General features: G+C 47.8%; 2 protein-coding genes across 3 annotated transcripts in view; one reads left to right on the plus strand and one right to left on the minus strand.

Moving 5' to 3' along the window:
- Positions 1–22,227, minus strand: part of LOC122543629 — a 43,001-nt gene that overhangs the window by 8,873 nt on the left and 11,901 nt on the right. The window contains exons 5-6 of the mRNA XM_043682452.1: positions 19,022–19,487; positions 17,095–17,363 (exon numbers count right to left, since the gene is read on the minus strand). Of these exons, the coding sequence (XP_043538387.1) occupies positions 17,095–17,363; positions 19,022–19,487 (735 nt within the window). The remainder of the gene's footprint in view (positions 1–17,094; positions 17,364–19,021; positions 19,488–22,227) is intronic.
- LOC122543498 (zinc finger protein 135-like) lies at positions 6,614–22,189 on the plus strand. 2 transcript variants are annotated; one of them, XM_043682249.1, is made up of 3 exons: positions 7,105–7,798; positions 11,327–11,331; positions 21,231–22,189. In XM_043682249.1, exons 1-3 carry the CDS (start codon positions 7,209–7,211, stop codon positions 22,007–22,009), a joined length of 1,374 nt encoding a protein of 457 aa, XP_043538184.1. In that variant the 5' UTR covers positions 7,105–7,208; the 3' UTR covers positions 22,010–22,189. The 2 variants fall into 2 exon arrangements, 1 of the variants encoding a protein (XP_043538184.1); XR_006310055.1 differs by lacking the exons at positions 11,327–11,331; positions 21,231–22,189 and adding an exon at positions 20,956–21,051 and having other exon boundaries at positions 6,614–8,206.

A 22,227-nucleotide genomic window follows, 5' to 3' on the forward strand; every position in this document is an offset into this window, starting at 1 on the left:
CTGATAAAAGCATCTACCTCGTATCTCTCTAAACCTTTCCTATTTGTACACCTATCCAGATGCCTTTTAAATGCTGTAATTGTACCAGCCTCCACCACTTCCTCTTGTGGCTTGTTCCATACACGCACCACCCTCTGCGTGGAAAAACTTGCCCTTGGGTCTCTTTTAAATCTTTCTCCTCTCGCCAAAAACATATTCCCTCCAGTTTTGGACTCCCCTACCCCAGGGAAAAGACCTTGGCTATTCAACCTATCCCTGCACTTCATGATTTTATGAACCTCGATGAAGTTACCCCTCAGCCTCCAACGCTCCAGGGAAAACAGCTCCTGCCTGCTCAGTCTCTCCATATAACTGCAACCCTACAACTCTGGCAAAAGCCTTGTAAATATTTTCTAAACCCTTTTTAAGTTTCATAATATCTTTCCTGTAAAAGGGAGACTAAAATTGCATGCAGTATTCCAAAAGTGGCCTAATCAATGTCCTGTACAGCTGCAATGTGACCCCACAACACCTATACTCAATGCAGTGACCAATAAAGGAAAACTTACCAAATGCCTTCTTCACCATCTTATCTACTCCATTTGCAAGGAGCTATGAACCTGCACTCCAAGATCTCTTTGTTCAAAAACATTCCCCAGGAGCTTACCATTAGGTGGTTAAGACCTGCTCTAATTTGCCTTTCCAAAATGCAGCACCTTGCATCTATCTAAATTCAACTCCATCTACACTCCTCAGCCCATTGGCGCATTTGATCAAGATCCCATTGTACTCTGAGGTAACCTTCTTCAATGTCCACTTCACCTCCAATTTTAGTGCCCTCTGAAACCTTACTAACCACCCCTCCTATATTCACATCCCAAATATTTATATAAATGATGAAAAGCAATGGACCCAGCATTGATCCTTGTGACACACCAGTGGTCACAGGCCTCCAGTCTGAAAAGCAACCCTCCCCAACTACCACTCTCTGCCTCCCACCTTCATACTAGTTCTGTATCCAAATAGCTAGTTCTCCCAGTATTCCATGAGATCTAACCTGCTAACCAGTCTACTGTGAGGAACCTTTTTGAATGCCTTACTGAAGTCCATATAGATCACATCTACCGCTCTGCCCTCATCAATTCTTTTTGTTACTTCTTCAAACAACTCAATCAAGATTTGAGACATGACTTCCCCCCCCACACACAGCCATGTTGACTATCCCTAATCAGTCCTTGCCTTTCCAATTACACGTAAATGCTGTCCCTCAGGATTCCTTCCAATAACTTGCCCACCACCAACGTTAGTCTCACTAGTCTATAGTTCCTTGGCTTGTCCTTACCATCCTTCTTAAACAGTGGCACCACGTTTGCCAACCTCCAGTCTTCCGGCACCTCACCTGTGACTATCGCTGATACAAATATCTCAGCAAGAGGCCCAGCAATCACTTCCCTAGCTTCCCACAGAGTTCTCGGGTACACCCGATCAGGTCCTGGGGACTTATCCAACGTTATGCATCTTCTCCTCAGTTATATGGACATTTTTCAAAATATTGCTATTTATTTCCCCATGTTCTCCATCTTCCATATCCCTCACCACAGGAAACACTGATGCAAAATACTCAGTTAGTATCTCTTCCATCTCCTGTGGTTCCACACATAGGCAGGCTTGCTGATCATTACTGTGACCCTATTCTCTCCCAGTTCACCTTTTGTGGTTAATGTATTTGTAGAATCCCTTTGGATTCTCCTTAACTCTATTTGCCAAAGTTGTCTCATGTCCCCTTTTTTTGCACTCCTGATGTTTTCCTTAGGTGTACTTGCACTGCCTTTTACACGGTTCTAGGGATTCACTCGATCTCTGCTGTCTAAACAGTTGGTTCTGATGTAACGCGATCGTTCCATTCTCGTGCAATCTTGTATTATAAGATGATTGTTTAAATGGTTCTATTTAAACTAACGGAGCCAGAATCATGTTACAGACAAAACAGGGAAGGAAACTTTGCGTTCTCCAAACTACAGTCTAAATTCTTCATTGGCGTTAAAGCCAATTTGCGTTGAAGAAACATATGTTTTTGCAGAACCGACTGACCAAACCCTCAACTTCTCTAGTCATCCAGCATTCCGTACACCCACCAGCTCTTCCTTTCACTCTAACAGGAACGTAATGTCTCTGGACTCTCGTTATTTCATTTCTGAAGGCTTCCCATTTTCCAGCCGTCCCTTTACCTGCAAACATCTGTCCCTAGTCAGCTTTTGAAAGTTCTTGCCAAATACAATGAAATTGGCCTCCCTCCAACTTAGCACTTTAACTTTTCGTTCCAGTCTAGCCTTTTTCCATCACTACTTTGAAACTAATAGGATTATGGTCACTGGCCCTCAAGTGCTCCCCCACTGACAGCTGCCTTAGAGTCATAGAGATGTACAGCACGGAAACAGACCCTTCAGTCCAACCCGTCCATGCTGACCAGATATCCCAACCCAATCTATTCCCACCTGCCAGCACCCGGCCCATATCCCTCCAAACCCTTTCTTATCATGTACCCATCCAAATGCCTTTTAAATGTTGCAATTGTACCAGCCTCCACCACTTCCTCTGGCAGCTCATTCCATACACGTACAACCCTGTGAGTGAAAAAGTTGCCCCTTAGGTCTTTTTTATATCTTTCCCTTCTCACCTTAAACCTATGCCCTCTAGTTCTGAACCCCCTGACCCCAGGGAAAAGACTATGTCTATTTATCCTATCCGTGCCCCTCATAATTTTATAAACCTCTATAAGGTCACCCCTCAGCCTCCGACACTCCAGGGAAAACAGCCCCAGCCTATTCAGCCTCTCCCTGTAGCTCAAATCCTCCAACCCTGGCAACATCCTTCTAAATCTTTTCTGAACCCTTTCAAGTTTCACAACATCTTTCTGATAGGAAGGATACCAGAATTGCACGCAATATTCCAACAGCGGCCTAACCAATGTCCTGTACAGCTGCAACATGACCTCCCAACTCAAATCTATCATTTCTCGAGCCATTGTGGTAAATCTCGTCGGCCTGCTTTCAGGGACCCTGCCACCATTCACAAGCTGTAGCAATCTCTGGTTTGTAGAGACCCAGATACACGGTGTCCCTGTGTGTGGTGACATCTCACAGCAGCGATTTCCAAATGACATCACACGCACTGCTCCCGAGGGATTTCCTCAAACTGGGAGATTTACCTTCGACTCCGGTCCTTCTAATACCCTTCCAGCAAGTTACAGCGGGAGGTTATGAAATTGAAACCGGTGAGATGGCTTCCCGGGTGAGTATTTTTGAGAACTTAGCTCGTGAAGCTTTTCCCCGGTTACCCGTTACCGGAGCGAGGTTCTGTGAATCTATGGCTGGTGACATACCTTTACCATGGGTCTGAATCCATAACCCTCCATAACTGCACCCCCAAAGCCCCGATCATTTCTCTGCCATTGACGATTTAATTCCTCTCTCTCTAGCAATGTCTCTGTAGTCTAGTGTTTAAAGTCGTGTAGTCACACAGCACGGAAACAGACCCTTCGGTCCAACCAGTCCACGCTGGCCGTAATCCCGAACTAAACTCGTCCCACCTGTCTGCGCTTGGCCCATAAACCTCCAAACCTTTCCTATTCACGTACTTATCTAAATGTCTTTTAAACATTCTAAGTGTTACCGCTTTCTCTGGAAGTTCATTCCACACACGAACCACTGTGTGCAAAATAAAGAATTGCCACTCCCCCACCCCGTCTTTTTAAATCTTTCTCCTCTTGCTTTATGCCCTCTCGTCTTGAAATATCCCATATGAGGGAAAAGACTTCCGCCATCTACCTGATCTATACCCCTCGTTATTTTCTAAGCCTCTCTAAGATCACCTCTGAACCTCCGAGGCTGCAGTGAAAGACATCCCAGCCTCTTCTTATAACTGAAACCCTCCTTATAACTGAAACCATCCTGGTCAATCTATTCTGAACCCTCTCCAGCTTAATAATAGCCTTCCTATAATAGGGAGACCCAATACCCCAGAAGAGTGCTGGGGTAGCATGTTGGCTCAGTGGTTAGCACTGCTGCCTCACAGCACCAGCGACCTGGGTTTGATTCCAGCCTCAGGCGACTGTATCTGGGTGGAGTTTGCACATTCTCTCTGCGTCTGCGTGGGTTTCCTCCAAGTGCTCCGGTTTCCTCCCACAGTCCAAGGATGTGCAGGTTAGGGTGAATTGGCCATACTGTCCAGGGATGTGTAGGTTAGGTGCGTGAGTCAGGGTACTAAGGTAGGGGAATGGGTCTGGGTTGGTTACTCTTTGGAGGGTCGAAGGGCCTGTTTCCACACTGTAGGGATTCTATGATTAACTCATGAACATCCTGTACTCGGTGAGCAATGAAGTATGCTCAACGTCTTCTTAACCACTCTATTTATACATGATGCAAACTTCAAACAATTATGAATCTGAACCCCTAGATCTCTGTGTTCTACAATACTGCCGAAGGTGCTACTTATAATTACATAGTCTTGCCTCTGTTTTACCAAATGCAATACCTCGCAATTGTGTAGCTCGGTGGTTAGCACTGCTGCCTCACGGCGCCAGGGAGCCGGTTTCGATTCCAGTCTCGGCGAGACTGTGTGGAGTTTGCACATTCTCCCCGTGTCTGCGTGGGTTTCCTCCGGGTGCTCCGGTTTCCTCCCACAATCCAAAGGTGTGCAGGTCAGGGTGAATTAGCCACGCTAAATTGCCCACAGTGTTCAGGGATGTGCAGGCTAGGTGCCTTAATCAGGGGAAATGTAAATTAATTAGGTAGGGAAATGAGTCAGGGTGGGTTACTCTTCTGAGGGTCAGTGTGGACTGGTTGGGCCGAAGTATTCTAGGATTCGAAACTCCATCTGCCACTCTTCAGCCCGTTGACCTCTTCCTAATCTTAAATAACCTTCCTCACTGTCCAGTCTACTTCCAATCTTGGTGTTATCCACGAAACATGCTTTCTACTTTCTCATCTAAATCATTTATATAAATGACAAATAAAAGTGGACCCAGCTCTGATCTCTGTGGGATCCTGCTGATCATAGGCCTCCAGTCCAAAAACACAACCCTCCATCACCTCTCCTGCCGTTTGGCCAATTTTGTATCCAATTAGCAAGCTCCCCCTGAATCCCATGTGACCTAACTTTACTGATTGGTCTACCACGTGGAACCATGTGTAAGCTTTCCTGAAGTCCAAGTAAACAGTGCTGTCATTGAGTCTTTTGAGAAAGTAACCAAAAAGATTAATCAAGTTTGTGAACCACTATTTCCCTCGCACAAAACAATGCCGAATATCCCTAATTGTTCCTTATCTCCAAATGCATATAAATCCGATCTTTCAGAATCATTTTCAACAACTTACCCACTGCTAATGTCAGACTCACACGTCGACAGTTCCCAGGCTTCTCTTTACACTGAGTCATTGAGACGTCCAGCATGGAAACAGACCCTTCGGTCCAACCCGTCCATGCCGACCAGATATCCCAACCCAATCTAGTCCCACCTGCCAGCACCTGGCCCATATCCGTCCATAGCCTCTGACTCTCCAAGGAAACCCGCCCCAGCCTATTCAGCCTCTCCCTGCATCTCAAACCCTCTAATCCTGGCAACATCCTTGTAAATCTTTTCTGAACTCTTTCAAATTTCACAACATCTTTGATAGAAAGGAGACCAGAATTGCACAATTTCACTGTTACTTCTGCCTACAGTGTTTAAATGAGACTGTGTGCAGCTGTACTACCAGCTACGCACAGGTCGAAGGATTTTGTGTAATCTCAGGACGAGAGAGACGTTGTTATGTGGTGGACAGCCTGGAATCTGTTAGGATGGAGATAACAAAGAAATGGATGAGAGTTTTCGCAGCCAGTGAGCTGAGACTAGGGTGGATTTGGGTGGTTTTACTGAGGTGGAAGTCGGTGGTCTTGGTGACAATGGGGATATGTGGTGGGAAATATTTCACTCGAGTTGTGAACAGCCTGTTCAGTTCCACACCATTACCAGAGAGGGGGCTGGAGTCAGTGGGGGGGGAGTTAAGACAGTGCCTTCAGTCTTCATAAACACTTAAACAGAGAAAGTTTCTGCTCATCCGTTACTGGGTGTCAAACAAGTCGGGATAGTGTGTGACTGAAAGGTGATAGTGTTCACATACGTATATGTAAGTTAGCTCGCTGAGCTGGAAGGTTTGTTTTCAGACGTTTCGTCACCATGACTAGGTAAGGTCATCAGGGAGAGTCTCTGGTGAAGCACTGGTGGTATGTCCTGCCTCTCTGTTTATAGGTCTTGGTTTCTCAAGGTGGGTGTTGTCATTTCCAGTTCTTTTTCTCAGGGGGAGGTAGATAGGGTCTGTATCGATGTGTTTATTGATGGAGTTTTGGTTAGAATGCCAGGCCTCTAAGAATTCTTGTTTGGCCTGTCCTAGGATATGTGTGTTGTCCCAGTCAAAGTGGTGTCCTCCTTTGTCTGTATGTATAGAAACTAGTGACAGTGTGTCGACTTTTGGTGTTCATGTATCCCTGGTGGCAAGTGTCCTGCTAGTTTTTTTTTACAGTTCCTCTATGGTATCTTGTAAATGACATTAGTTTTGCTGGTAGTATCTAACGGAACCTTTCGGTTCATTAGTCACTGTTTAAGTGTGTTGGTAGGTGTGTGGGCTACCACATACACCTGGTACCCTGGACCTCTAGGTAATGGAGGTTTGGTAGTGGTTTCAGAGATGCTGTTAAAGTTCTGATCGGGTTAAAGTCCTATACCTCTCCTTTACCACGTGCCTCTCTCTTCCTGCTTTTTCTCCCATAGAGGCCAGAGTCTCAGGTAGGTGTGGATTGGATGCAGATGTTGTGCTAAAGTTGTTGATAATACAAAATCCCTCGCTCTGTCTCTCCCAAATTACTTTGGCTTCCTCCACCACCACCACCTGAAAAGCAGTCTGAATTTCCTGTAGGACCAGAGCTGGTGGCAACTGAAGGGAACCAGCTGGATTCTTGTGACAGTGTGGCAGCTTTCATGGTGACTTTCTCCCAGTGCTCCTCCCCCACAAAATTACTAGCTTCATTTGCTCAATTTCCCAACTTTGTTTTGTGTGCCTTCTCTGATATTTCTTTTCCCCCCTGTTTTAAACCGTTTTCACAGGATATTAGAGGCTTCGGATTTGCAGTCAGAAAACTCAAACCGATGTGGTGATCGAGTCACCCAATTCGGCGTAACTGGCATTTCGAACATGGAAGGAAACGGCGCCATTTCCGACGTAGAGAAACCGCACACGTGTTCCGTGTGTGGGAAAAGCTTTGCTGATTCGTCTTACCTGTCAGCACACCAGCGCGTTCACACTGGGGAGAAACCATTCAACTGCCCCCAGTGTGGAAAGGGATTCACTTGGTCCTCCAGCCTGCTGAGGCATCTGCGAATCCATAGCGGAGTGAAGCCGTTCACCTGCTCGGAGTGTGGGAGAGGGTTCGCTCAGTCATCCCACCTGCTGACCCACCAGCGAGTGCACACCGGAGAGAGACCGTTCATCTGCTCAGTGTGTGGGAAGGGGTTCGCTCAGTCAACCCACCTGCTGATACACGAGCGGGTGCACACCGGAGAGAGACCGTTCATCTGTTCGGAGTGCGGAAAAGGATTCACGCATTCTTCCAAGCTGCTGGAACACCAGCGAATCCACACCGGGGAGAAACCATTCACCTGCTCTGGCTGTGGGAAGGGATTCACTCAGTCGACCCACTTGCTGATACACCAGCGCGTTCACACCGGGGAGAGACCGTTCACTTGCTCCGTGTGTGGGAAGGGATTCACTCGGACGTCCAAACTGTTAATACACCAGCGGGTTCACAAAGAACCACAGTTGAACGACTTTGCACTTCCTCAGACCAAGACATGAACCGTGGCCGTTGGGTGATTTGGCCCGACTCTGCTGTATCAGAGGTGCTGGTGCTGCGGTGGGAATGTTGAGAACAAGTAGGTATTTCTCGGTTAGCTTTTGGAAATGATGCCAACTCGCTGTACCTCAACGCATTAACACTGGACGCAGACTGTCCACCTACGCGGTTTGGGAATTGGGATTTTCTGGTTCATCAGGACTGGGTAAACACCAATGTAACTGCAGGGGTCAGAGTTTGCTATCGACATTCAAATCCAAGCCCCTGCTTCCTGGGGTCTGTATTCTGATGATGTTTGGAAACACCACCAAGTTCGGTCGTCTGTTTGGACCAAAATAAGGTAAATCAGTTTCTGGTTCGAACTGTGGTGCATCAAGCCGTTATCGTGACCTCGAAGGCAGACGAGTTTCTTCAGAAGGGCTCTCTGTCTCCCACTGTGTTCTCCATCCTCACCTCCAAAATTTCTTTGTCACTGAAAATGAGACGATCAGTATGCTTCACACAAGCAGTTGGGCGAAGCTGCGTCCAGAGGGAGGTAGGGTGTGTGTGTGTGTGTGTGTGTGTGTGGAAGTTCAGTGCTTTGAATTCTGTGCACAGGGGAAGAGAGATTTTATTTTGTTGTTTTTTTTTTCTTGAATACGGTTCGTGGGTCATTTCTCAGCATTGCGATTTGTAAGGGTGGTACTGCTCAGATTCAACCGAGCAGAGAGGAAGGATTCCTAGATTACCAGCTGCACTTTTAGGGAGCTGATAACTGGGAAAATGAAGAAAAGCAGGCCAGCACAGGAAAGGGGCGAATTGATTCGTTTCTGGTATTTCTTATGGAAGAAGATATTAAATGAGCAACACAGTAATAAGTGAAAAAGTCAAGGCTAATCTAATAAAGGAATATAAGCAAGCAAAGTACAGGAATGAAATTGTAGATAGCATAACTTAACAGTGTTCATACATAAGCAGAACGATTATAGTTACTGGAAGAAATCAGACCTCGCACACATGATATGCTTCTCCTGTGCTAGGCGGCAAATCAGTTGTCCCTGTTGACCCCATGTGCAGAAGTGGTGGCTAGTTGCTGATTTCAGAGCTGCAGCTGCAGAGAACTTCCTGTGGATAGCACGCCCACTGTGGTGGTCACATCATAGGTGAAAATTGAACAGGCCAGGGCACGGATGATCGCCAGGCGGTAAGGAAGGAAGGGAGGGAGGGAGTGCGTTGTGACCTCCTAAGGAGATACTGTTTTGCACACTGTTCAGGAAGATCACTACAGGGAAGAGCGGGCGTAGCCAGTTTCATGGTGCCATGCATGGGTCTGCTGTCTAAGAGGAGGGGAAACAGTGGTAGCATTATAGGGATTCATAGGGTCATACAGGACAGAAACTAAGGGCGGGCATGGTGGCTCAGTAGTTAACACTGGTGCCTCACAACACCAGGGACCCAGGTTCGATTCCAGCCTCAGGGGGGGGACTGTCTGTGTGGAGTTTGTACATTTCCCCCCGTGTCTACGTGGGTTTCCTCCGGGTGCTCCGATTTGTTTTAAATTGCCCACGGTGTTGGTGCATTAGTCAGAGGGAAATGGGTCTGGGTGGGTTACTGTTCGGGGGGGTCAGTGGGGACGTGTTGGGCCGAAGGGCCTGTTTCCACTCTGTAGGGGAATCTAATCTAATCAAACCCTTCAGTCCGACTCATCCATGTCAAGCAGGTTTCCCAAACTAAACTCGTCCCATTTTCCCCGCACTTAGCCCATATCCCCCTCAGCTTTTCCTATTCACATACCTGTCCACATGTCTTTTAAATGTTGTAACAGCACCCGCATCTACCACTTTCTCCCTGGCAATTCATTCCATACACGTAGCACCCTCTGTGTGAAAATGTTACCTCTCTGCTCCCTTTTAAATCTTTCCCTTCTCACCTTAAACCAATACCCTCTGGTTTTCAACTCTCCTACCCTAGGGATTACTATCTTTACTATTCATCTTACCTATGCCTCTCATGACGTTATAAATGTCTGTAAGGTCACCCCTCAGCCTCTTACACTCCAGGGGAAAATGCCCCAGTCTATCCGGCCTCTCCTTATAACTCACGCCCTCCTGGTGACATCCTTGTAAATCTTTTCTGCACCCTTTCCAATTTAGTAGCATCCTCCCTGTAGCAGGGTGACTGGAACTGGAAGCAGTACTCCAAAAGTGGCCTGTCAGATGTCCCGTACAGCTGCAGCGTGACATCCCAACTCCTCTGCTCAGTGCTCTGACCAATAAAGGCAAACGTGCCAAAAGTCTAGTTCGTCCTCCTGTCCACCTGTGAGATCAGTTCAAGGAACTATATGTACCTGAACTCAGAGATTTTGCTGTTCAACAACACTCCCCAGGGTGCTAGCATATAACTGTGTAAGTCCTGGCCTGGTTTGCCTTGCCAAAATGCAAAACCTCACATTTATCTACATTAAATGGCATCTGCCACTGTTTGGCCCACAGTGGGGTGGATGGTATAGTGGCATTACCGCTGCACTGTTTATCCAGAGACCTAGGTAATGTGCTGGGGGCCTGCGTTTGAATCCTGTCACAGCCTGGTAGAATCTGAATTTTTTAAAAAGATCTGCAATCCAGAGTCGAAGAACCCATTGTCCATTATTGGGAAAACCAGTCTGATCCAGTCATGCCCTTTTGGGATGGAAACAGCCACCCTGTCTAAATACTCTTCCCAGTTATTAGCAGGTCATCCAAAGACATGGTGACCTGGGGCATCAATTGTAGCATGTTTCGTGAAGGACAGCTTGCAAGTCCTCTGTGTGAGGGACTTATCCAGTTGCAAGAATTGATTTCCCATTTGTTTAAAGTTCCCACAAAGGCAAACTGACCCATTGGGCTTCACAAATGGTACCATCGGTGCTGCCCATTTCTCAAACTCTCCTAATTTGATGATTCCTTCGCTTTCCAGCCGCCTGATTTCTGCCTCTTCTTTTGCCCCAAAGGCCAATAGCACTGGGAGGGCCTTGCTAAATGGTGGAATTACTTCCTGGTCAATGTGCATGGTGGCCTTGGCTCCTCTGATAGTCCCTAAACCTTCCTGAAAAACTTCGGCGGTATTTAATTCGGACTTGCCTCAGGCAGCCATTTTCTCACTGAAAAATGTTGAGCCAATCAAAGTGAATCGGAGGCTGAGGGGTGACCTTATAGAGGTTTACAAAATTATGAGGGGTATGGGTAGGGTAAATAGGCGAGGTCTTTTCCCTGGGATGGGGGAGTCCAGTACTAGAGGGTATAGGTTTAGGGTGAGAGGGGAAAGATATAAAAGAGACCTAAGGGGCAACATTTTCACACAGAGGGTGGTACGGGTATTGAATGAGCTGCCAGAGGAAGTGGTGGAGGCTGGTACAATTGCAACATTTAAGAGCCATTTGGATGGGTATATGAATAGGAAGGGTTTGGAGGGATATGGGCCGGGTGCTGGCAGGTGGGACTAGATTGAGTTGGGATATCTGGTCACATGGACGGGTTGGACCGAAGGGTATGTTTCCGTGCTGTACATCTCTATGACTCTGAATCTTTCTCTGCTTGGGCCTGTCAGAGCGGTGACAGGGAATGAAGACTCTGGGAGCAGGCAGGACCTGGGCAAGTGGAAGTTTATTCCTACAGAAACCAGTTAAAGCAGAGAGAGGGCCAAAGGATCTTTTCTGAATCTGGCCTTGACGTACCAATGCAGTTCATCGTTTAATCTTTGGCTCAGATCAGAGGATAGATCAATGGCGCACTCAAACTCGTACAGTAAAAAGCAGTATTTTTATACATTTCTGTATTACAATGATCACATACAAGATGGTCGCAGCCATTCCCTCCCGATCCACTAAAACACCTCGTCAATGATGAGCATCCCCGTGGTCCGCCTCAGGTTCCCATTACCTCACGGTGTTTACCATGTACTATAAATCCCCTCGTCCTTGGGATCTTTCTATGCATCCTATTCACTCACATTCCAAAGTCACTGGTTGTACTCCCTCAGATCTGTTTCAGGCTGGCTTACCAATTAAAGACAGTTTGAATTCTTTTATTCACTGCATTCCTTTCAATTACTCCCTTCACGTTTCCCATTGTTCTAATCATATATGTAAAAATATGCAAGACAGTTAATTGTAACCAATTGCTATTTCTATTCTGAGGTTAGTGAAGGTTAGGTATACCGATTTCTACTGTTAGTCCTCCGCAGTTATTGGCCGTGAACAATCTAGTTTGTCCAAGGTGAATGAGAGAGTACAGGTACACAATCCTTGATCTGAAATCCATGTCTTTCTCGCGAAGTTTCTTTCTCCGTAACAATGTTGATTGGCGTGCAAACTGTTAACCCAACTCTACACCCACGCGACCTGCGTCACTCAGCTGTGACATGGCTTGGCGTGGCCCAGCTCTGGCAGACCTCAATTCTGTCTCAGGGCCTGTAGTACTCACAGGTGCATCTGCTGTTCAGTAAGATTTATTTCATTTCACCGTTGAACTGTCACTTATTCCGAAATCCAAAAAATTGCGAAAACCAACTAGCCCTGAGGGTTTCGGATAAAAGATTATGTATCTGTACTTCCTAAAGTTAACTAACTTTCACACACAAGCAGAAAGGTTTTGGTTATATGCATCTATATTTATGTTGGAGAATCTCCAACTGGAAACTCTTGCTTAATATTGCAGAGTAATTGGGAAGCAATGGTTTATTATGAAACAGCTAACTGTTGTTCTGGTAGTTATTTAGGGATTTAGAATTTTATATCTTGCACCTGGTATTTATTCCTTTAGTGGCACAATCACCCTTTCATTAATGAACTGATTTTATAGAGACATACAAGATGATCAGAGGATTAGAGAGGGTAGACAGTGACAGTCTTTTTCCTAGGATGATGACGTCAGCGTGTACGAGGGGGCATAACTACAAATTGAGGGGTGGTAGATTTAAGACAGATATCAGAGAGTGGTACTTTACTCTGAGAGTGGTAAGGGTGTGGAATGCCCTTCCTGCTAATGTAGTCACCTCAGCCACAAAAGGGAGATTTAAACAATCCTTAGATAAGCACATGGATGATGATGGGATAGTGGAGGGGACGAGCTGAGAATAGTTCACAGGTCGGTGCAACATCGAGGGCCGGAGGGCCTGTTCTGCGCTGTATTGTTCTATGTTCTATGTCTCAGGTGTGTTTTTATTGTAACTGCACAGGATGGTTGCTGCTCAGGGTCCCCTTTACTGGCTTTGGAGTAGTTTTCATAGAATCCCTACAGTGTGGAAACAGGCCCTTCGGCCCAACAAGTCCACACTGACCCGCTGAAGAGTATCCCACCCAAACCCATACCCCATTACTCCGCATTTTCCCCTGACTAATGCACCTAACCTACACATCCCTGTACACTACGGGCAATTTAGGACGGCCAATCCACCCTAACCTGCACATCCTTGGATTGTGGGAGGAAACCCACGGGAGAATGTGCAAACTCCTCATGGACAGTCACCCGAGGCTGGAATCGAACCAGAGTCCCTGGCGCTGTGAGGCAGCAGCGCTAATCACTGAGCCACCGTATCATGTTGGTTCTGTAATCAGTGACTGAGCTGGGTCAGTATCAACCTCCATTCGAACCAGGTGACCATTTAACCAGATTTTTGTTGTGATTGCTCCTGACTTGCATGTTGCTCAATAGTTTCACTGTTCCAAGCCAGATGTAGGTGGGCCATCCAGCATGTGCACTTTCCTGGGTACTGGCTGCCTATGAGTTCTCTTATGCAATTCAGGCCAAGTGGTACTCTTTTGCTGTCTCAAGTCTATATACCAGCAACATTTACAACGGCCTGCAGACCTGGATCCCGAAGAAAAGGTTAACCATTTGGTCAAGGCTTGGCTTTGTTTTGGAGGTTTTGCTGTGGGCTGACCTGGGGTTGCTCTGTTCAGGATATATCCAGATGCTGCACAATCACCTTCACTCAAGTGGTTAGCACCCAAGCTCCGCACCCCCCCCGAGGGTGGGGTGTCCACTTTCATCAGCAAACACAGTGCCTCATACGGCCCCTGCGTTTTTGAATGACAAAGCCAGCTGTAGTGCCTGCTTGAAGTCCACTTGGGCCTGTAGGTGGATTGTAATGGTTGCATCGTTAATTCCACATACCAAACAGTGCCTCAGCAGTTTGTGAGGGGTTAAACCAAGGTCACATGCCTTTTAACCTCGTCAGAAATCCCGACATGGATTCCTGTCATTCTCTAGTAAAACCACTGAGTGAAACTGAAGGCCTCTCAGAATTAGGGGAGTGGGGTCTGAATATTCCTGAACTAAATCTGTCAACTCTTAAAAGATTTTAGTATCTAGTGCCTCAGGAAATGGTAGGCTCCTAACAACCACGAGCTGTCAGGAATTACTCGTTGCTTGTCATCTGCCCCAAATGTCATTTGTCCAGAAAAGAAAATCGCATTTGTTCCATATATTGGGCCCAGACTTTGACAGCAGTGTCGAACAAATCAAGTTTCCCAAATAATGGCATGTTACCAGAAACACTGGTCCCAATCTAAAGACAACTGTTGTGAGCGAATGTCTGCAGGAGCAAACCCCAGTCTCGTTGCCACTGAGAAACCTCCACAGAGACCAGTATCCCGTCACCAAGTCACCCTTTCTTTACACGTGCATAGTACTTGACACCAGAGCCTTAGGGACTTGGCTGTGTACTGTTGAGAATGCGTATAGGGTATGAGCAGGCAGGGAAAGAGTTAAATTGAGTTTTGTGAAACAAGAGGTTCAGCTGAGCATGACTCAGATCAGATAAGAATGTACAGTAAACAATGGGGTGCTGGAGGCAAGGGTAATGGGTTAACAAGGTGGAAAAGCATTTATTATGTCGAGCCATTTAACAAGATGAGGTACCATTCAGTATGTGAGGTCAGTTTAACATGGTGAAAAGTATTCATTATGTGAAGCCAGTTATTCATTGTGTAACAGCAGATGGCTTAATCTTTACAATCAGTGAGTGTCAATAGTAATGGTCACCCGATTAATATCTATGTTGCCTGATCTGAATGCTCCTCCCTGAAAAATGACTATATAGTTCATTGAGAAACTGCTCTTCCAGAGAAGACAGAGAACTCATGTCCCTGTGCACATGGGCGATCGTTCTCTCTCCCTCCAGGGCCTGGAATAAAGAAAAAGGAGGTAAAACCAAACTGTGTTTCTGAGCGTTTTGCTTTGACTTGGTGAGGGGGGGGAACGGGACAACACGGCCACTCGCCGAAGAGAGCGTCGCATTCTTAACAAGGTCACTAATGAAGGTGGAGGAGAAGTAAGCTAAAAATGGGAAAGGAAAGATTGGACATCATGTGCGGTATTGAGGAGTTCACTCATTTCCTTCAGACCAGTTGGGTTTCTCCAGCATTTTCTGTTTAATATGATTACTGTATGGCACTCTTTGATGCATGAAACAGTGACAAATCTTTGCAGAGGTAATTTCTTGAAGCAGTGTGGTGACTGTCCTGCATAAATACTCATACTGCTTATCCCACTTATATCTCCACCCTGGAGGCTCCCTGCCTCCATTCCTGATGAAGGGCTTTTGCCCGAAACGTCGATTTTTTTCCTGCTCCTCGGATGCTGCCTGACCTGCTGTGTTTTTCCAGCACCACTCTCTAATGTAAACTCTGGTTTCCAGCATCTGCAGTCCTCATTTTTGCCTACTTATTCTGCTGTCTACCCATGGGATGGAGTGCACGTTGCTCAACTTTCAAAGCCAGCACACAAGCCACGTGAGCCACTCACTTGCTGAAAAGTAAAGGAAATTTTGTTGCACTTCTCTCAAACTTCTTACAGATACCCTGGGCGGTACAGTGGCTGCCTCACTGTGCCAGGGACCTGGCTTCGATTCTAGTCTTGAGTGACTGTGTGTAGTTCATATGTTCTCCCAGTGTATGCGTGGGTTTCCTCCCACTGTCCAAAGACACGCAGGCTAGGGTGGATTAGCCATGGGAAATGCAGGAGTGCTGGGACAAAGTGACATTCTCTTCAGGGAGTCAGTGCAGAGTTGATGGAGCAAATGGCCTGTTCCCATGCTGTAGGGATTTGCAGCAGTGCTGCTGACAGGCCACCTCCATTTCTGGCCCGCATACAGGAATACAGTATTCCTGATGAAGGGCTTTTTCCCGAAACGTCAATTTTACTGCTCCTCGGATGCTGCCTGAACTGCTGTGTCTTTCCAGCACCACTACTCCAGATCCAGGAATACAGTTAACACCGCAGCGATCGGTTCTGTCAGCTGATTAAATCAAGACACCGACAGTTGGCGAAGCCGGGTAATGCGGATGCTTTGTCAAGGCTACTTTACCTGTCCAGGAACTGGGAGTTGTCCTTATCAGGCTTTTAATCTGGGGAATGAGTTTTTATCCTTCTCTCTTGTGAATAGGAATTGAGGAAGTTAGAAAGCCTCAAAGGGAACCGTTCCATGTTTTACTTCTCTTTCAAGACTTACTGTGGGCTCAAGGGTTAAACATTTCACGACCAAAGAGACTCGCTGCAGTATCAATTCCACGTCTGTCCTCTTACAGAATAGACAGAACATCTCAGGAGGGGGGAGAGGCTGACTGTATCCCAAAAAAGGAGTCCAGTGGAGCCACACATGTGGATTCCTCTGCAGCCTCAGACAGTGGTATCCTGTCCTTCCCAGACAGGACTGATAGCCTTGGCCACAACCCTGTTAAAAACTGCCTCCTGCTCCTATTATCTTGCTTCCCCTCCGTATTAGCATAGCTATGTAAATCCCCCATTGAGAACAGGCAGAACCCTTCTGCCTTACTCTCTTCCCATCAACACATGATCATGAAGAATGTGATAATTAGTCTCTCTAATCCATTCACATGTTATCACAGGATATCAACATGCACTGGGTTTTGTAAGGTCATGTAATGTAATGACAGTCAACCATGTGACTGATAGACCTTTTGTTTTAGCCCTATAAAGAATACCGTCTTTGTGTGTAGATTTGTGAAGAGGTGTCACCACAAGTAGACGGATGACTCCTTCTGGTTAGATTGAGAATCTCTCACCAGCTGTCTGCTAATAAACCATGTACTTTTAAGCAGAAACTTCTGTCGTCCGGATTTGTGGAGGAAAGACACCAACAGAATAAGTGCAACGAGAGCATCCTGGCATAATCCGAAATATCCAGGAGCTGCTTTTTGTGCTGAAGGTGGACTGCCAGATTGAGGAGAAAACTGGATTGTGCGAATACCGCACGTGACATCCGGAAGGTGCCAATGATGGCTTCACCCATGGGACTGGCTTCAGTCACCCTGGCTCTGGATTCAACTTGATTTTGCGGGACCAGTAGAGGATGTTCCTGGGTGATTGTGGATGCCCACACCAAGGTGGCCGTCATGAAGTCAGCAACAAAAACCACGATGGTACTGACAGGATGAAATATTTGCCAGGTTTGGGAACCCCGAACAGGTCGTAAGTGACAGTAGTCAATCGTTTGTGGAGCAAGCGTTTGAGGAGAAGCTGGAAAATCACGGAGCCAGATGCATGAGATCAGCTCCATATCACACTCTGTGTCAAGTGGCCAAGAGGAGAGATTTGTACAAACTATGAAGCAGACCTTTGAAGACCTCTCAAGGGACGGGTTCACTGGGATGATGACTCAAATAGTTCCTCACCTTGTATAGGAACACACCACACACGATGACCCAGTGCTTGCTTGTGACCTTAGTTCTCAGCTCACAGTTGAACATTATGTTTGACTTACTGCAGCCAGAAGAGACCAGAGTTGGGACAGCAAAATCAAGAAGGATAGATCATCAGAATCATAGAATCCCTATGTTGTGGAAACAGGCCCTTTGGCCCAACAGGTTCACACCGACCCTCTGAGACCCATTCCCTGAACAGTATGTGCAGTTTAGCATGGCCAATTCACCTAGCCCTCGCAGCTTTGGATTGTGGGAGGAAACCGGAGCACCCGGAGAAACAATGCAGATGGGTGAAAATGTGCAAGCACCACACAGTCAGCCGAGGCTGGAATCGAACCCAGGTCCTTAGCACTGTGAGGCAGCAATGCTAACCACTGAGCCAGGAGAAAGTGACAACTGCAGATGCCAGAGACCAGAGGTGAGAGTGTGGTGCTGGATAAGCACGGCCAGTCAGGCAACATCCGCAGAGCAGGAGAATTGACGTTTCAAGCATAAGCTCTTCATCAGGCGTGTGTGTATTCGCATACTCGCAGACACCTCCTTCTACTGCCCCCTTGATCACAACCTCGCCTCCACTCACCAAACTACAGATAGATATAAGTAAACGAGTATGGTGTTGGAAAAGCACAGTCGGTCAAGCAGCATCCGAGGAGCTGGAGAGTCGACGTTTTGGGCATAAACTGCTTCTCGGATGCTGCCTGAGCGGCTGTGTTCTTCCAGCGCCATACTCTTCGACTCTGATCTCCAGCACCCGGGTTCAATTCCAGCCTCGGGGGACCGCACATGCTCCCCGTGGCCGGGTGGGTTTCCACTGGGTGCTCTGTCTTCCTCCCACATTCCAAAGATTAGATTAGATTACTTACAGTGCGAAAACAGGCCCTTCAGCCCAACAAGTCCACACCGACCTGCCAAAGCGCAACCCACCCAGACCCCTCCCCCTACATTTACCCCTTCACCTAACGCTACGGGCGATTTAGCACGGCCAATTCACCTAACCTGCACGTGTGCAGGTCAGGGTGAATTGGCCGTGCTAAATTGCCCGCAGCGTCCAGGGCTGTGTAGGTTAGGTGCATTAATCAGGGGTGATTGGGCAGGGGAATGGGTCTGGCCGGGTGACTGCTGAGGGTCAGTATGGACTGGTTGGGCTGAAGGGCCTGTTTCCCCAGTGTAGGGATTCTGGGTACGTTCTGCAGTGCTCACTTTCTCCCGAGATAGATACAAGGGCGAGCCATTTCCAAGGAAAGTGAGTTGAGGATTGTCAGATGAGCCATGACTTTATGGTTCAAGGTGAGGGCGGACACATGGAGTTCCCACAGAGTTGTTTTTGTTTGGTCACAATGAGGTCTAGCTGATTGACGGCGACGTCGACCAATGGAAAGGGCGCGCTTCGGCCCGGTGGGATGACAACTAACGGGGATAGAGGGGGGGCGGGGCTGACGGTCTGACGTCACGGGCGGGGACGACGTGACGAACCCAGGGGCCGGGATGACGCAATGACGTCGGGGGCGGACGGTGGAGCGGAAGGTCGAGGAGGAGACATGGCGGCCCCGTGAGTGAGGGAGCGGGAGGTGTCATTGCCGCACCGTGGGTAGGCTGCCGGAGCCGTATCGGCAACGTCCGGTTCTGCGCTTGCAGCGAAAGGAAAGAGGCGACGGGCCCGCTTACCGTCGTCGCCATTTTTATTGGGAGGCAACTCAGGAATGAGCCCCCGCCCCCCACTGAGGTGGCCGCTGGTGTCACAGGGCGCATGCGCGCCCTTCTCTGTGATGTCAGAGACAATGGCCTCGTGGGAAGGCAAGTTGCCCAGTGGGGAGGCAATGGCCTCATGGGAAGACAAGTTGCCCAGTGGGGAGGCCATGGCCTCATGGGAAGGCAAGTTGCCCAGTGGGGAGGCCATGGCCTCATGGGAAGGCAGGTTGCCCAGTGGGGAGGCCATGGCCTCATGGGAAGGCAGGTTGCCCAGTGGGGAGGCAGGTTGCCCAGTGGGGAGGCCATGGCCTCATGGGAAGGCAAGTTGCCCAATGGGGAGGCAATGGCCTCATGGGAAGGCAGGTTGCCCAGTGGGGAGGCAATGGCCTCATGGGAAGGCAGGTTACCCAGTGGGGAGGCAATGGCCTCATGGGAAGGCAAGTTGCCCAGTGGGGAGGCAATGGCCTCATGGGAAGGCAAGTTGCCCAGTGGCAATGGGCTGCCCTTGTGGGGGAAGAGCTGGCTCAATGGGAGGGGGCGGCGCCGTGGGGAGGGGATGTGTCGGTCAGCCCCACGCGGAGGGGATAGTCCACCCTGTGTGGACTTGGTGCCTTAGTGGTATTATTGGCGGACTATTGATCCAGAATAACGGTCTGGGGTCCTGGGTTCGAATCTCGCCACGGCAGATGGTGGAATTTGCATTCAGTGAAAAACAAATTAAGGGTCTAACGATGAGCATGAATCCACTGTCGATTGTGGGAAAGACCCGCCTCATTCACTAATGCCCTTTTGGGAGGGAAACTGCCACCCTTACCTGGTCTGGCCTCTGTGTGACTCCAAGCCCTCAGCAATGTGATTAACTCTTAACTGCCCCCTGGGCGATAAATGCTGGCCAAGCCAGCAATACCTTAGTCCCATGAATGAGAAAAAAGGGGGAGGATTTATACACAGCAAAATCAAAGCAGGTGAGATGTTTGTCTGTTTGGAATTTCTGCCCTACACTGACAGCGATGGGTTTTGGAAACTCCGTGAAACGTTGGTAAAGCGTTGAATCAACAAATCAGCTGCTTTTCTTCGAGCCCCCGCTGAAACAGTGCTGGAGGCACTGACAGAAGTCAGTGTGGGAGTGAGTGGAGAATTAAAAATGCCAAGTGACTCCCGATAGCAGTGTAAAGCAGATTCGGTTGCGAGCAGTGAATACAGCGCATAGATTACAATTAGCCCAAAGAAATCTCCGATCGGTTTCAAAGTTTCAAACTTTAACCACAGCCTGAAAAAGGGCTCTTTCTTTGATGAGTAAGTGATACAAAGTAAAATGAAACAATTCCCAGGGTATGAATTTCTGCCCGTGTTGTAGGATTTAAAAAGTATCACTGTGACCACAATCAACTAAATCTGTACCTACCTATTGAACCCCATTTCTGGTATGATCTCCAGTGTGTGTGTTTGGAGGTGCTGGGTTTCTATGGCCCAACTGCTCTTGTTCGAGATTTTTGGGGCTTAGGAGATTCCATTGTACGTCTAGTCGAGTTGCAGTTGGATAAAGCTATCTTCTTTCTCACTATCTCTTCCCTTCCTACAGAAAGGTTCACATCTCGTCTAGTCCCAGACTAGATGTCGGGTTCCCACCTTTGAGTGACATTAGTGAATCGGTCTGATGTGTTTGTGGCTTAGCTGCGTTCATGGTCACGGTTTACTGTGTTACCTTCATTTTACAGGGCATTTGTGAAGGGTCGTTTCTGAGGAACAAGGCTCAAACTGGACATTGTGCCAAGAGCGCCCTGAGTAGTTTAATTCATCGGGACCTGGATTCTGAACATGGAAGGAAGAGGAAGCATTACCAGTGAGGAGAACCCTTACACCAGTTCTGGGGCTGGACAAGGATTCAGCCAATCATCTAGTCTGTCAAGAGATGGAGTTTTTCATAGTGAAGAGAAACTGTGGCATTGTGGGGACTGTGGCAAGGGATTTAAGTATCCCTCTCAACTGGAAGCTCATCGACGCAGTCACACAAGGGAGAGGCCATTCATCTGCTCCGAGTGTGGGAAGGGATTCATTCAGTTGTCTCACCTGCTGACGCACCAGAGGGTTCACACTGATAACAGGCCTTTTAAATGCTCCGACTGTGGGAAGTGCTTCAAGAGTTCCAAGCAACTGATGTCCCATCAACGCGTTCACACTGACAAGAAACCATACAGGTGCTCTCACTGTGGGACTGGCTTCAGGCAATCATCTGATCTCACTGTACACCAGCGGGTTCACACTGGGGAGAGGCCGTTCATCTGCTCCAAGTGTGGGAAGGGATTCATTAATTCGTCCCACCTGCTGACCCACCAGCGAGTCCACACCGAGGAGAGACCATTCACCTGCAGGGAGTGCGGGAAAGGATTCACTCAGCTATCCAATCTGCTCAGGCACCAACGGGTTCACAGCGATGAGAGACCCTTTACCTGCCCGCATTGTGGCAAGTGCTATAAAAGTTCCGGAGAGTTGGTGCGCCATCAACGTGTCCACACGGATGAGAGACCGTTTCGGTGCTCCCACTGTGGGACTGGGTTCAAGCGATCGTCTGAGCTGACTGTACACCAACGAGTCCACACTGGGGAAAGGCCTTTCTCCTGCTCCGAGTGCGGGAAGGAATTCACTCAGTCATCCCACCTACTCCAACATCAACGAATTCACACCGGGGAGAGACCGTTCAGCTGCTCCAAGTGTGGGAAGGGATTCATTAACTCATCCAACCTACAGAGTCACCAGCGAGTTCACAAGTAACTGCAGCATTGGCGTTTTGCTGTTTATCCCAGCTTGGACTGAACTGTCTTCACTGGAATCTGGTATTAATGACTTTCAACCTGGCTGTAGGTGTTAATATTCTGGACAAAATGCAAATTCGCCTTCCATTAAATTATGTGCTAAGGCTTTTTAATATCTTGAGCACAAGTTAGTTCCGTTTGAAAGTGTTTCCTTTCCACCCTGTCCAAAAGGTGTGA

Source organism: Chiloscyllium plagiosum, chromosome 44 (assembly GCF_004010195.1).
Source record: "Chiloscyllium plagiosum isolate BGI_BamShark_2017 chromosome 44, ASM401019v2, whole genome shotgun sequence".
Lineage (NCBI taxonomy): Eukaryota > Metazoa > Chordata > Chondrichthyes > Orectolobiformes > Hemiscylliidae > Chiloscyllium > Chiloscyllium plagiosum.